Source organism: Pagrus pagrus, assembly GCF_965226575.1.
Source record: "Pagrus pagrus genome assembly, chromosome: 7".
NCBI lineage: Eukaryota > Metazoa > Chordata > Actinopteri > Spariformes > Sparidae > Pagrus > Pagrus pagrus.
In genome coordinates, this window is record NC_140191.1 from 15,913,821 (window position 1) to 15,928,129 (window position 14,309).

The window sequence follows — 14,309 nt, forward strand, 5'->3', positions numbered from 1 at the left end:
GCGTACGTGCATATGTAAGGGCGGAGTAAGTGGGTGGCTGTGCACATTTGCGTGCCCTTGAGAGGCAGGCAGGTTTGGGCAGCGAGGTATTTGTGTTAGAAAACAGGGAGATCAATAACATCTTGAAAAGAGAGCAACCTCAGGGATGCAATCGCAACACTTGAAGGGAAAGGAGAGAGGAAAGCGGAAACTGTTGCCTATGTTTATCAAAACAATGGATTGCAGCAGGGGATATCAATCTATTTTTCACCACATTCTGTGAAAAGATACAGCACAAACATGAAATCAAAGCTCAGGGGAAATAGACATTAAAAACATTTATATCCATGGAGACCTGTCCATTTGGCTGCAATAAACTATACTTTCTTTCTTTTTTTTGGCTATTGCACAGTTGAGAGCAGGCAGGGCTGACTGATCAAAGGACACAATCACAAGCCAGCAGAGCATGGACAAAACTATCTTTGGATATGTGTTTTTTGGTCATGTCTTACTCATTTTACATATGAACATGAACGTAAAGAGATTTGTTCCAAACACTAGATATTTTAGAAAAGTGAAAGCTTGTCTACTAAAATACATTTTAATTAATCAAAACATAAGATATTGCAAATCCTATTTAAATATTTTTCAGGTTAGGATCGTCTGCATTTTTAGAATAAATAGTTATGTACAGCTGGGTTTTTTGTCTCAAAATAATGAGTGAATCAAGCCCTCAATAATCAGCAACCACCATGTCATCAGAGGTCAGTTCACAGGTTGCTGGCCTTATTTATCTCATCCATTGGCGGGTTTCTCTCCCAGCCCTGTCGAATGCGGGTAAGGGTTCGGTCCACGCAGGGGAAGAGGAGCAGCACCTTGAGCACCAGCACCACAGAAGGCACAATCAGACACAGCATGTAGCCAGGAGGTGTGTACCATTTGTAGGTAGAGGCACGAAGAAATTTGTCCCAGCCGTAAAGGAAGCCATGTGCTGTGCATATCATCAGGGTTAGGTGGCCCAGCTTCGACTGAGAAAAAAAAAAAAAGTATTTTAGACATTTTAGGAAATATGCATATGGGTTTTCTTTCCATGAAGATTGATACCACTCTCGTGTCTCATCTGTAAATATGTAGCTAACCTGGTTAGCTTAGCGTAGCATGAAAGGACACAGGAGAAAACAAAAAGTCTGCCTATCAGCACCTCTTTAACTTACATGCCTTTCACACTTGGCTGACATTTCACATTTGGCTCTTGTCTTCAGTGGGAGAGGGTACAATCGGCATTCTGTAATGACTCTGGGTATTTATCAGCAGAAAAACCTAAATAAAGGTGCTAATTTTGGTGTAAAATGTTCCAATTGAAATGTACGGAATACATGTAACAGGATACAAAAAAGAGGTAACTGTATTTTGGTAATGTTACCGGAAAAAAAGATGTAATTAGACTACAGATACATTCAGCAAAAAAAGGGGATGACTAACAGATTACAATTTTAAAACCAAGAATCATATACTATTCTGTAACCATTCACCTGTGACCAGACAGAGTCAAGTTAGATTTTTTGTCCTGAATTCAGTCTTCATGTTAAGCTAAGCAAACACAAATTGAAATTTTGTTCAAGAATGAGAGATTCACTGACTTAAAAAAGATTTTTTGGTGATGTCACACTCACTGACGTTAACTCAGTGGCATTTTTCTGATAGATTGAAAGATGAACGTCAGACTATTTTCTGTTCTTGTTGAATTTTCAAGTGTTACAAATAGCTTAGGATACAAATTGTCTCACAGCTGTTTCATAAATAATTGGTTTAGCAGCACCAGTGGCCTTTGAGGTCTGGTGACTGTTAATTACTTGGATAATGTGTTTAATTTTACATTATTAGCATTTGGCTGATGATGTTCTCATCCACAGTGACTTACAATAAGTGCAAACAACACAATAAGGAAACATTCATATTAATGCTATGCAGCAATGACCCGTGCCCCTATAATGATAATCAGGGATCATATTTAACAAATTTAGAACAGCAGTTCACTCCAGATGTTAGCATTAACACGTATAATGAAAAATTTACACTCCTCTGTTGACAGCCCTATTATGTAAATTGTTACCTTTTTATTGTATGTTTTTCAGGACTCTTATCACCAGATCATGAGGATTATCTTGACCTAGACCGCTATCGCTGAATCTCATTCCCTATCTGAGGTCTACCTATGGACCTGACCTTTACACAAATGGACCTGTGACCTGTATTAAACAATCTCCTCCCACGGGATTATACCGGGTATCATAATTCTATTTAATGAATAACTTAACATTTAAATCCTGGGCTAAAGTCAGCCAGGCTCTCTCTTTGTGTGCCTCTGCTGGGAACTTAGTTAACTAGGCACCGGGGACCTGACTGCCAGTGACATATTGCTTTTACAACACTTTAATAACTCTGATGAAAACTTGGACACTCCAAATATAGATTATCATAAAGGCACGTTTTTTGCTGATAGCAAGCACCTGACTGATACGTTCTAGAGGCATAAAGGTGAACACAGGCGCGCACACACCCACACTTAAACATGCACTTAAAGGACTGTACGTTTCCAGCTGTGCTCTGACCTGAATGAAGCTGAACTCTCTCCAGCTGAGAGTGCCTCCCACAGAAGGCAAGGATGTTAGTCCTAGCAGGACATAAAGGAAGAAGCCCATGACTCCCAGCACATAGAATGAGTCTGTGCCCCATGCTTCTGCATTATCAAAGTCAAACGGGGTGGTTTTATTGTTCTTCATCTGAGAAAGACAGAGAGACAGCACTGTAAGTATGGTGACTCTCAATACCAAGTGCCTCTATGTACAGGATTGTAGAAACACTGCAGGGTTTGAACCAGCCTGCTGTACCTCATTCACCACACCCGAGATGATTTTGTGTCTGACGGAATAGCGAATAGGAATGATGAATGTATGGATGACATGGAGCAAAGCAAGGCCCAGTGCAACCAGACCCATCTGCTTTCTGCACAACATCCAGCGGTCAAGCCAATTGGGGAAACGCCTGGAAAATGCAAAGGTGAGTTCAACACTTACAGTCCAATAATGATACACCTTTTGCAACAAATTGCACAGTTAGTATTTTCTGTCTTAGTTTGAAGTCTGACCTGTACTTGGTCCCTCTGTAGAGCTGAAGGAAGGCAGCTATGCAGCCAGGCAGGTAACACAGAGCCAGCATGATGAGAGACACTATTGGAAACACCTGGAATATTGGAGCATAAACACAAAACACATCATCATCAACATACCATCTACACGACACTAAACGAGAAGAGGGGCAAATCTTTACCTTGTTGGCCAGGGATACCATGATTCTGTAGGAGATGTCTTTCCCCTGTTCAACGTATGCATAGATGACATCTCTAATGAGCAAATAGAAGAAGAAGAAGGTGATGAGGCCGAGGGCCACGCTCAGCGGCAGCCTCCACTCTGGGAAAAGCCGCAGGGGGAAGTCCTCCAGCTCTCTGGCTGCCGACAGAGACCCTTTGTCTGAAACAGTGAGGCCCAGCTTGGTTGCCATGTCAGCTACTGCCCGCTTTGCTTCCGCACTGTTCCCACAGAGGAACACCTGGAACACAGAGGAGTGGGCTATTTTTGAAACTGGCCTGCAGTATAGTCATAGGTTTTTTCATCATTAAGGATCAAATACCATGACAACCAACAAAGAGTTAGCCCATCTTGCAATATTTTCCAACTTCTTAAAACTGTGCCACTCAGCCCCAAGTCACAAATATACTTAGGCTAAATAATTTCCTTAAAAACCTGGGCATGGTAGGTTTTGGTAGGCTAGCATGTTCAAACAAGAGTAAACAGTGTATTTGTTCTGAAGTATTTTCAGCCGCAGATTTGGTGCGCTAGCGAGTAATTACAGTTGCAGAACGATGTGTGTGGGACTGATTAAAAATAATCTACAGTGCCCACGTTCATCGCAATGAAAGAACATATCTCTCAGTCCAACAGCATGACCCATTGGTGTGTTTTTGATAGTTTGGTGGTCTATGGCACAGAAGAATAAGCTATATCAGGCTATGGCGTATTGGGATAAGCTCATTGTGGTGTTTCGATTTTATACATGGGATTTGTTGACAAGGAGAAATATTGCCAAACGTATCTTTGCATGTGGAAGAAGTATTCAGATCAAGAAGACAGCAATATAAAAATACTCAGTTACAAGTAAAAGTCCTGCCTGAAAAATCCTAATAAAGGAAAAGTACATAGGTATTAGAAGCAACATGTAGTTTAAGTATTAAACTAAAAGAACTGGTTTGGTATTTCTGATATATATATATTCTTATAAATGATATCATTAGATTGTTCTCGTTCAAACTACTTGATATACCGTTTGGGGACACCAGATAAATCTGAGGGGTCATGAGATGATAAATGGGAGAGGAGAGAAGAAAAAGCTCAGTTCTGATAACAAAAAACTTTTTCTCTAATCTTTGATATGTTGGTGAGATATTGGATTGTTTGAACATTTACTGAAATGAAACCATGTGAGAAGTTTCAAGGGAAAAATCACAATTTGGTGGAGCTGTTAACAACTCATAGACATCTGAAGTGTGACGGTGACTATACACTGCTATATTTTTATTGTAAGGGGTCAGAAGAAAAAAAAGTTGGAACCACTGGTTTAGTCTTTAACAATGTGTTGTAATTGAAAGGCTTGTTATATTATCTATTGTTCAAAAGGTAGAAGAGAAGACTGGAAGGATGGAGGAACATGAAATGGAAATACTCCGGTAAACTACAAAAAATGTACTTAAAGGGTAACTCCACAAATTTTACACATTAACATGTGTTTACAGGTCTTTGGGAGTAGTACGGCATATGTGATAAAAGTAGTATAAAGCCTTTTGTGGCTCCAGAGGAAGCTGCAAGTAATCTGATAAATGTCTCCAGTGATGTCACTCAGTTGCATTGTGGGTAATGTAGGCACCAGGTTTTGAAAAAGGAAGAAGAATGCTATAAGAGAAAAGGTGATATCTCTGGTTCTGCTCTGCTGTTTGTTTTAAATTGTCCAAAATGAGTCCAACAATGTTATAGGAGTGCAATGCTAGACCAGTGGACTGCTTTTCAAAACATGGGGCCTAGATTACCCATAATGCAACTTAGCCACTGAGTGACATCACTGGAGGCATTTGTTTTTAGATTACATGCAGCTTCCTGCAGAGACACAAAAGGCTATATACTACTTTTTTTAAATATTTGCAGGAGAACTCTCCAAGACCTGTATACTAACCTTAAAGTTAAACATTGGTGGTTACCTTAAGTATAGTACTTGAGTACATTTACTTATACTTGAAACTTTACATCGCTGCTTATCTTTAATATTAGATTTTTATATATCATGCAGGCAAAAACTATTTTTATGCAGGAAGCACTGTCTCTAAAAATCTTAAACTATCAGCAAGTACTTGTGCATCTTACTATAATTGCTATTGCTATTACTGCAATTATGAAGTCTAGCAGTCAGTCCTTAAAAAAACAAGCACATCTTGTCCACAAAAGTGCCTCAGAATAATAATAATAATAAAAAACAGAAATATTTTCCACTGGCTGCATTCTGATCAGCTTTTATTTTCTAGTTACTAATAATTACCCTCAGATTATTGTTAGATGACTCACAAGCTCTGTTTGGAACATGTAGCGCATGAGTGTTTGTCTACAGAATTACCCTTGTTGTTTGTTTGTTGATCTCCACAGTGCTGTTTCAGTGATTTTGAGAAGAAGCCTCTGGAAGTGCACGACTGTGTAAAGACACATGCATACTCTATATACATATGCCGCTCAGTATGTAATCCCATTTCTAGATCTCACCGTGCTGAAGCTTATTACCACACTCACGGCTCTGTGATAAGACGATTAAGTTGTTTGTAAGGGGGGGAGAAAACCGAATCATACAAAGGAAGAGCGGTAGAGAGAGAGGGAGAGAGTAGTTTGACAGGCATATAGTGGAGTCAGTAGGATTGAGCAGTTTTCCCCCAGGTGTGTGTATAAGTGGACCGGGCAGCCAGCCATGTCTCCCTACATTACTGCACCAGGAACAGCAGGGGCTGGCCGACAGACTAAATCTCCATCTGAATGTAAATGTGACAGAGGCACTGCCCCGCTGTGGATCTAATCAAATTGCTGGCCGGGGAATAGTACACACTTACAAGCATGTGCGTGGATAGATACTGTACCTACATGTGCACTGATAAAGACACACACATTCAAACTCTCACAGCTACCTGTTTTCAAAGAAAATAGAGCACTGCAGTGGTGTTTGTGTGTGTGTGTGTGTGTGTGTGTGTGTGTGTGTGTGTGTGTAGTAAGGTTGGGGTGGGGGGGTTGTTTGTGTTGAAGAGGATTCGAGGCAGATTCAGGTTTGGTCTCCAGAGGTTCCAGCATGTTTGTGTTGCTCTTTGTAGCTGCGAAACCGAAGCTGCAATAAACACTGGTCTTTCTACTTTGTAACATCATAAAGTGCGTTTGTTTGTTTGTATGTTTATGCGCTGTCCTCCTTTTCCTCTTGCATTGTTATGGAAAGACGGCAAAATCAATCATCTGCGGCAAACACAAAAGAAATCAATTCCTACATTTTGCATGACGTATGCCAAAGCCTTCATGCGATGTTATTAATAAGTCTGAGAGCCACTTATGCCATTGTAATCCAGGAAATGATGAAAGCAGTTATTGTTGACTCATGCCTCATCGTGAAAGATCAAGTTGGTAATCTTTCCTCCTGTTCCTGCTCTGTCTTTGTATCCTTGCTCTCGTCAACCAAAGCCTTCCTTAAGGCTCGGAAGCTCCCTGGCTCTGTTTTTCGCCTTGATCCCACTGACATCTTTTAACAGATTCCTTATTTCCACTTCCACTCTCACCTGTTTTCCTGCCAGAAGTCCATTTTGCAGGGCCCAGGCAGACAGCGTGTTAAGGCCTTTCACCACAGCAGCTCCAGGGACCAGTCTGAAGAACACACAACAAGGACTTCAGTAGCTATTGTTTCTGTCTACAATTGCACAGACGGGGGCAGGAAGGGTCTCAAAATGGTGAGAATCAATGTTTCCACTTGAACAGAATAGACGCGCAGCGGGCCGTTATGCCGAGGGAGCTGCAACCTCGCAAACCTTTTCATTTCCTTCAGATTCAGTTGAGAGTTTTGATGTCTCATGCTGTAAGTGGTGTTTAGGCCCTTTCCTAAAAATACATCCAGCATTCAGACAAAATTGGCTCCACTGGTGGAAAGTGATCGCTGACATGTAAACCAGGATTTTTTCTCGAGAAACGTTGATGAACAATGACAAAAATAAAAACATTACATTTATGAGTAAGGGAAAATTGTATGTGGAGTGAAAGTATAAAGAAGCAGGAAATGGAAATACTAAAGTACAAATACCTCAACATTGTGCTTCAGTAAAGTACTTGACTAAATGTAATTAGTTACATTCTGTAATGCGTTTACAAGAGTCCGGTACCTCTGCAGGTAGGCGCCGTTGGCGTCTGGGTACATGTCTTTCTTCAGGTTGTTGCTGAGGTCCACCAGCACCTTGTAGTCAAACCATCAGCATCGACAGAGGAGAGGAAACAAAAGATAAAAGTGGTTTAATCTATTCAATTAACTCTTATCTTATCTCACACATATTCCTATTAAAATGAAGGGAGAATGTTGAGTAATTCAGAATTTGTGATAAAGTTGTGAACAGAATTGAGCTCATTACACTCCTGACTCCAAAAATGCTGATTATGCACAGTGTCTGGGGGATTACAATGTGACTACAGTAATGCCTTAGCTTGCTTTACAAGCTGAGGCATCACTGTAATCACATGACCTTTTAGAGTAACAGAGAAAAGTGGAGTACATTCACTTCAGTGTTTGATTACAAACAGAGTAACTACCAGCCACGGCAACGTCGCCGCTAATTTTGTTACCTTGTGAGTCTGTGTGCGTTTTACTTTTTACGGCTCTGGTTTTATTCTTTTGAAGTGCTGAAATGTTTAAATCTTGGTTTCCCATGTTGATCATTATAAGTTGTTTACTTGACCCACATTGATTTGCCTTTAACATCATAACTCCACCTTTAAGAGATTTAAAGGATAACTATCGTTTTTTACAACCTGGACCTTATTTCTAGCAAAATATATGATCATTTACTCACCCAGATAACTTTGGTGTCATTTGGCGTCGTTCGGACGAAATTAGATCCAGTGTAGCGGCGATATATCCATATAATGCAAGTGACGGGGCATCGACACACAGCCTCTATAAAACGCATTATCTGCCACGAAACTAGTTCATTTCACCAATATTTTGTTACGATACGCTAGTGCTATTCCCCTCTGAGTCCGGGCTCGTCTATTGTCAACATCCGGGGTCTGTAGGTTGACCTACTACCTCTGACCTGGAAGATGTCGTCTCTGAGCTGCTGGCACACCCGCGACAGCCCGGCTTGTTTACCTGTAGCTGCTACTGCTAGTTTGACCCCGGATGTTGACCCGGACTCAGAGGGGAATAGCACTAGCATAACGTAACAAAATATTGGTGAAATGAACTAGTTTCGTGGCAGATAATGCGTTATATAGAGGCTGTGTGTTGGTGCCCCGTCACTCGCATTATATGGATATATCGGTGCTACACCGGATCTAATTTCGTCCGAACGACTTCAAATGACACCAAAGTTATCTGGGTGAGTAAATGATCATATATTTTGCTAGAAATAAGGTCCAGGTTGTAAAAAACGGTAGTTATCCTTTAAGGTGTTTCAATTACAAGTGAACACAGTAGTACAACTTGTGCTACAGGAAAATATGCACATCGATTTTATGATGGACAAGGACTGATGTGTAATTCCTAACTTTTGAAGTAGCCCTAACAATGGCAATGTCTCAGAGACTCTGGTGTAATACCACATGTTACAACACACAATCCACCACAGTTATTCAGGAGTATGTAGAACAACTGTGGAAGGAAAAGGCATTAATTAATGAGCTTGATCTGAGTCATGGATTTTATTGTGGTTAATAATAAATTGAGAACAAGCTGTTAGACACAGTGTTAGTTCTTACCTGCTAATCTGCATACTGACAACTTACTTCTCTGGCCCCTCCAGAGATCACATGGTAATCTTGAGGGGTGATTTAAAGACACGATCTACCTCCAATACACAAGATAAGTAATTTTTCTGATTTATTTTTGGCTTCTTGTTGAACACTGGATACTTAAACCTGTTTAAGCCTCTAAACCTTATTTAAAAAAAAAACAATCTGAGAGAGATTCATTCTTTGGTGAATATTCTAAAAAGTAAGCGAGCACGCAATATGTAATGAGCAGGTTTGGGTAGTAACGGATCACATGTAATCAAGATTATGTAATCAGATTATAAAACAGTAGTAACCATAAAATCATCATTTTAAAGTCACATTGTTATAATGTAGATTACTTGATTACATTTGGTATTAAGCCTATAAAAACTTTTCATGAAAACCAATGTTCTATTAACTCATGTAAAACACACTACTGTCTTTGTCAGGGTAATTTGATTTGACCGGTGTAAATGCTAAAAATACAAAAAGCATTGTGATATGTTTAAAGAGAAAAAAGACAATTTGCGGAGCTCAGTTTCCTGTAGCTGTCCATCTATTTGTTTCGAGGTGCAATATTTTTTCTGTGTTTGATTTTGAAGTAATCCAAAAGTATTCCAATCAGATTACTTTTTCCGTAATCCAGTAGATTACATTACTAATCAAAATAATTGATATGCTATTTTGATTCTACTTTGATTATTTTGATTCTAGTTGCTACTGATGTATCAGGCAATAGCATATAAGGGTGGGTGGAAGGCCTAAACATTCATTTGTGGATCATATTGTTTCAATAATATTATCTCATTATACATTTGATTTGTTTTCTCTAAATCACAAGTTATTTAAGTCATTATATGAAATGACAAGCGTTCTTTTCCTGAGATAATGAGGTTAATTAATCCATTGTCACAATTAAGCAAAAGATTCTTCCTTCCTATTCATTAACGTCTATTCGATAAGCAATGCCATGCCAGCATGCATACATGACATTCTAACAAGTGTAGCAACTAATTTAAGGTGAAAATGTCAGATCAAGAGGTACCCACTATTAATGGCAAAAACTCTGAGCTTATGTGGTTTCCTTGTATTGTGTATGTAATGGTCCACGCTTTCTCACGATTGGTTATCTCGTTATCTTGGGAAAACAACATTGTTATCTTGTAATAATGACATAAATAACTTGTGATCTTGAAAAAACAAATGAAATTGAGGTCGTTATCACAGGAAAACAGAGGAAATAATATGTTTGACCTTTTAGGGTTTCCGTACACAACCAAAAAACGTATCACTGCTTCTTTAGTATGCGTGTTGCTAATTTTGTTGTCCCCCAAAAGTGTGAGCTGTTATTGAGAACGCTTCAGTGTTACTCCATGATTATCTTACATTAACTGAAGTTTTGTAACTATTTCACAACAGGGATAAAATATAGTGGCTGGTATATAGATAATAGTTTATCTACAATGCTTGTTAATCATTATTTACAAGCCACTTATCACATAATTCACAGAACAGAGTTCACTGGGAGCAAACATTTAGTTCGATCGTTGATGGATTCACAGATGTGGAAGATCTAAAAAATATTCTCTAACTTTGTAGGCTTAGTTCTCACCTTCCTGATTTGCTTCCTGAAAATACTCAAGATTTTATGTATCTCATTGTGACAGATTGTATATTCACCTTTCCTTCGAGATGAGGTGCGAGGGTCTCCAGGAATTCATAGTGTTCTCTGTGAACACAGACAAAGATCAGACTGGCTGACTTTGCGGCTGCTGCGTGGGTCATCACCTTTAAGAAAGACACATGAGCAAAATTCTCATTCCTTTTCTTGAAAGTCTCCGAGTGTTGTGTCATGCCATGTGTTGTACCTGAGCACCCTGAGGCAGGGGGCCACAGCTGTGAGGTCTGCGGCTGCCGTACACCACCCTGTAGCCAGACTGGAGCAGACGCAGGCCCAGAGAGCGCCCCAAGTCTCCTGTCCCGAAGATACACAGCAGCTCTGGCACAGGGGCAGCTGCTGTGCCCACAGGATGCAGCGACACGCTCTCTGGCCTCATTTCACTCGGCCCTGTCATGGTCACAGACTGACTTGGTCAGTGCTCCCTGCTGTGTAGTTATACTGCTGTGGAATCTGACCTGTACACCGCCCCTCCCTGATTGTCTTGAGATTTTTAACCCTTTTCTTCCTTGCTGCAACAGTAAGTATGCGTTTGTGTGAGTGGTGAGGTGTGTTTGTTTATTACACCTGTAAATATCACGAGTTAAGAGGTTCACCTGCATGTCTCTTATCATATGATTACGTATTTGTTTCTGTGAGTCATCACCCAACAACCTTAGAGTACATTTATATCTTTTTATTATTGCTTCCAAGAGATTGATTGATACAGCAGGACTTTGAATAGTAAATCCCTTGGATGCAGAACCATCTGTGCTCTGTAACATTAACCTCTGATTCACATTTTTTGAAACATTTTATGACTTCTTAGAAACACAGACGGCTTTAAAGACATTATCTAGTTCAGCCTGAATTTGACTTTCACATTCGGCAGGAAAAAAAAATCTTTTTCCGCTGCTTTCCAGGGCTGTCTTATTCTATTTCTTCTGTTTCCACACTAGACATGGTGCCACGTGGGAGATCCGGGCCCACAGATTCATTATCATTTCAAAACCCACTGTTCCAACCAAACGACTGGCAAGAGAATTTTTGCAAATTTAGTGTTCATGTCCCCGTGGCGAAAACATCTGCAAAGTTGTGACACGAACAGACTCAGCAGAGCAGAAATGAAGCTTGGAACATATGTGTTTTGTGTGTGGCTGTTTTACTTTGTATAAATGCATGGTTTTGCTTGCGAGTGTTCGTCGGTGTGTGTGCGCTGAAATGGGTCAGGATGAGAGCTGAGCATAGTCTCAGCTGTGATGTGCATCACCTGGGGATTTGGCTCTGCAGACAGGGTGAGTACCTGGCTGTAGAAATGACACATAGCATCACATCAACTTTACTGACTATTTGCACAAAAATACGCTCCTCGCCATAAAAGCAGCATCATCGAAATCACAATGTGCACATACATAGCCAGCGATATTTATGGCAGACAAGCAGCGCGTTACCGCAGGAGCTTTTACAGTCAAGTCCATAACTAAAGCATTAATGTCTACCTGGGGGGATATCGCAGCAAAATGAGAAATCATTTTATGCCTAACCTTTAAGGCATCCATTCACTTGTAGCACTGTTAGAATAGACCTGATAGCAGATCCACTCCGATGACTCATTTACTAGCTCTGCCCCCGGGAAATCTCTCCCTTCTTCTCTTCTTCTTTCTCTCTCTTCTCATCAACACCCTCCTATAGCATCTTTCTTTCTTTCTTTCTTTCTTACTCAGTCCCTCGTGCTGCTCCATCTCTCTTTTCCAATCTTTTCTCTAAATTAACAACTATTGAAGTCAATGAGTAAATTCCAAGTGCAGCTGGCTATAATGATGTCATCAAAGGCTGTGTTCGCTGTGTGTCTGTTTATAAGATCGGCCTCTTTGCTCTCAAGGTTATCAACCTTAATAACCTTATCAACCCCTCCACCTATAATCACATTGCACTGGTTCAACTCTTTTAAGGACAGTGATTTATTCTTGGAAGCGTGCTCTGACTGACTTAGCCTTGAGATTTCAGCCGTGTTTTAATTGGTGACACCTGTGGTTACTGGTAACGATAAATGAGTTATGTTCTTTTATTTGATGACATTTTATGAAGGTTCCTTGTTCCTGCATCCATGTGCTCCTGTATACTTTGGACTCTGATCCTGAAGTCTTTCTTGATACAAGAGTGCCTTACTCTGAGAGCACCGGACAGGCCTTTAGCTCCATGTGAAGCAGTTAAGGTGAGTTAAACTCTTGAGAGAGCTGACAGGATTTACTTCATCACATTGTTTTCATAAAAGATGACGACAGAAAACAGACAGCAATGTCTTCTGACAGCCAATTCTGACTCTGAATGCATCAAATACAGCAGCATTGACCCTACAGAAGTACGTCACTTACGTTACATGAGTTACGAGACTGAAGGTAGCTATTTTAAGCTACTTTAAGAATGATCTTTTCCAAAAGTAGTTTTGCTGCCTAACCCTAACCAAGTTGTTTTCATAACCAAGTATTTTTGTGACTTAACCTAACCAAACTGTAACATAACGTAACGCAACGCAACGTAACGTAACGTAACATAACGTAACGTAACGCAACGTAACGCAACGCAACGTAACGCAACGCAACGCAACACAATGTAACGCAACGCAACGCAACGCAACGCAACGCAACGTAACGTAATGTAACGTAACGTAACATAACAACTTACAAAACTTAACCCAACAAAATGCAACAAACTGTAACCTTATGTAAAGTAACAAAACATAATAAAATGCAACCCATCAAAATGTATCTGAAAGTAACGTAATAAAGTGTAACCTTACTTGACTTGACAAAACGTAATCACAGTGAAGAAGTCATAATATTTCCTAATATTCAAACTATTTAACAAGCTTTACATTGAAAGTTAAACTGAACTGTTATTGTTAACTTAACCGCAGATCCATTCAGGTGCAAACCTGATTCTGAAGGGGAAGGTACACCACTGACCAAGCTGCCGTATTTGACGAGCTGGGATTGAGAACGTGTTGGTTCCCTGTCTTCTGCATCAAATCCAGTTTGTGCATTGTGCAAACTATGCTACTTTTAGGTCCCTTGTGTGAGTATACATTTGTATTTCTGTGCAAGAAGGGAAGACTTTCCAGTAACAATGAAAACTTCACAGAAAGCTCCGTAGATATGCTGAATGTCTACTGCTGAAAAATTTGACAGCCACCAAAAGTTTAAAAATTGGGTTTGAAATAACAACATTATAAAACCGGTATATTTTCTAGCCACTTTGTGGCGAGGTTTAATTAATTATGGTGAGCGTGTTAGGAAACTTATTACACAGTGAGCGGACACACAGTGAGCAGACACACAGCAACATAAGCTATTCATTTGAGGTTGTGTTTCTCACCAGACAAATTCAAGTCCAACAGTCACTCTCCTTTTATTTTTTTTATGCCCTGCACCAATACTCAAGGGAAATAACTGGCTCTTTGCCGAATGTTCCACCATGTTCAGCTAATTATTTAGTTTCTGTACCATTTGGTTCTGGGAGGGACACACAATGGGTTTTTAAAGGGTTCTGTTTTTTTCCCAGTTCCCTTC

General features: G+C 40.0%; 1 protein-coding gene across 1 annotated transcript; it reads right to left on the minus strand.

Annotated features, from left to right (window-relative positions):
• Positions 1–749: 749 nt before the first annotated feature.
• Positions 750–11,158, minus strand: LOC311260125 (metalloreductase STEAP4-like; the record flags this gene model as incomplete). Its single annotated transcript, XM_084357637.1, has 9 exons — positions 750–1,007; positions 2,592–2,762; positions 2,871–3,024; positions 3,128–3,222; positions 3,310–3,588; positions 6,887–6,971; positions 7,481–7,551; positions 10,764–10,871; positions 10,952–11,158. 9 exons carry the CDS (start codon positions 11,156–11,158, stop codon positions 750–752), a joined length of 1,428 nt encoding a protein of 475 aa, XP_084213763.1.
• Positions 11,159–14,309: the final 3,151 nt, after the last annotated feature.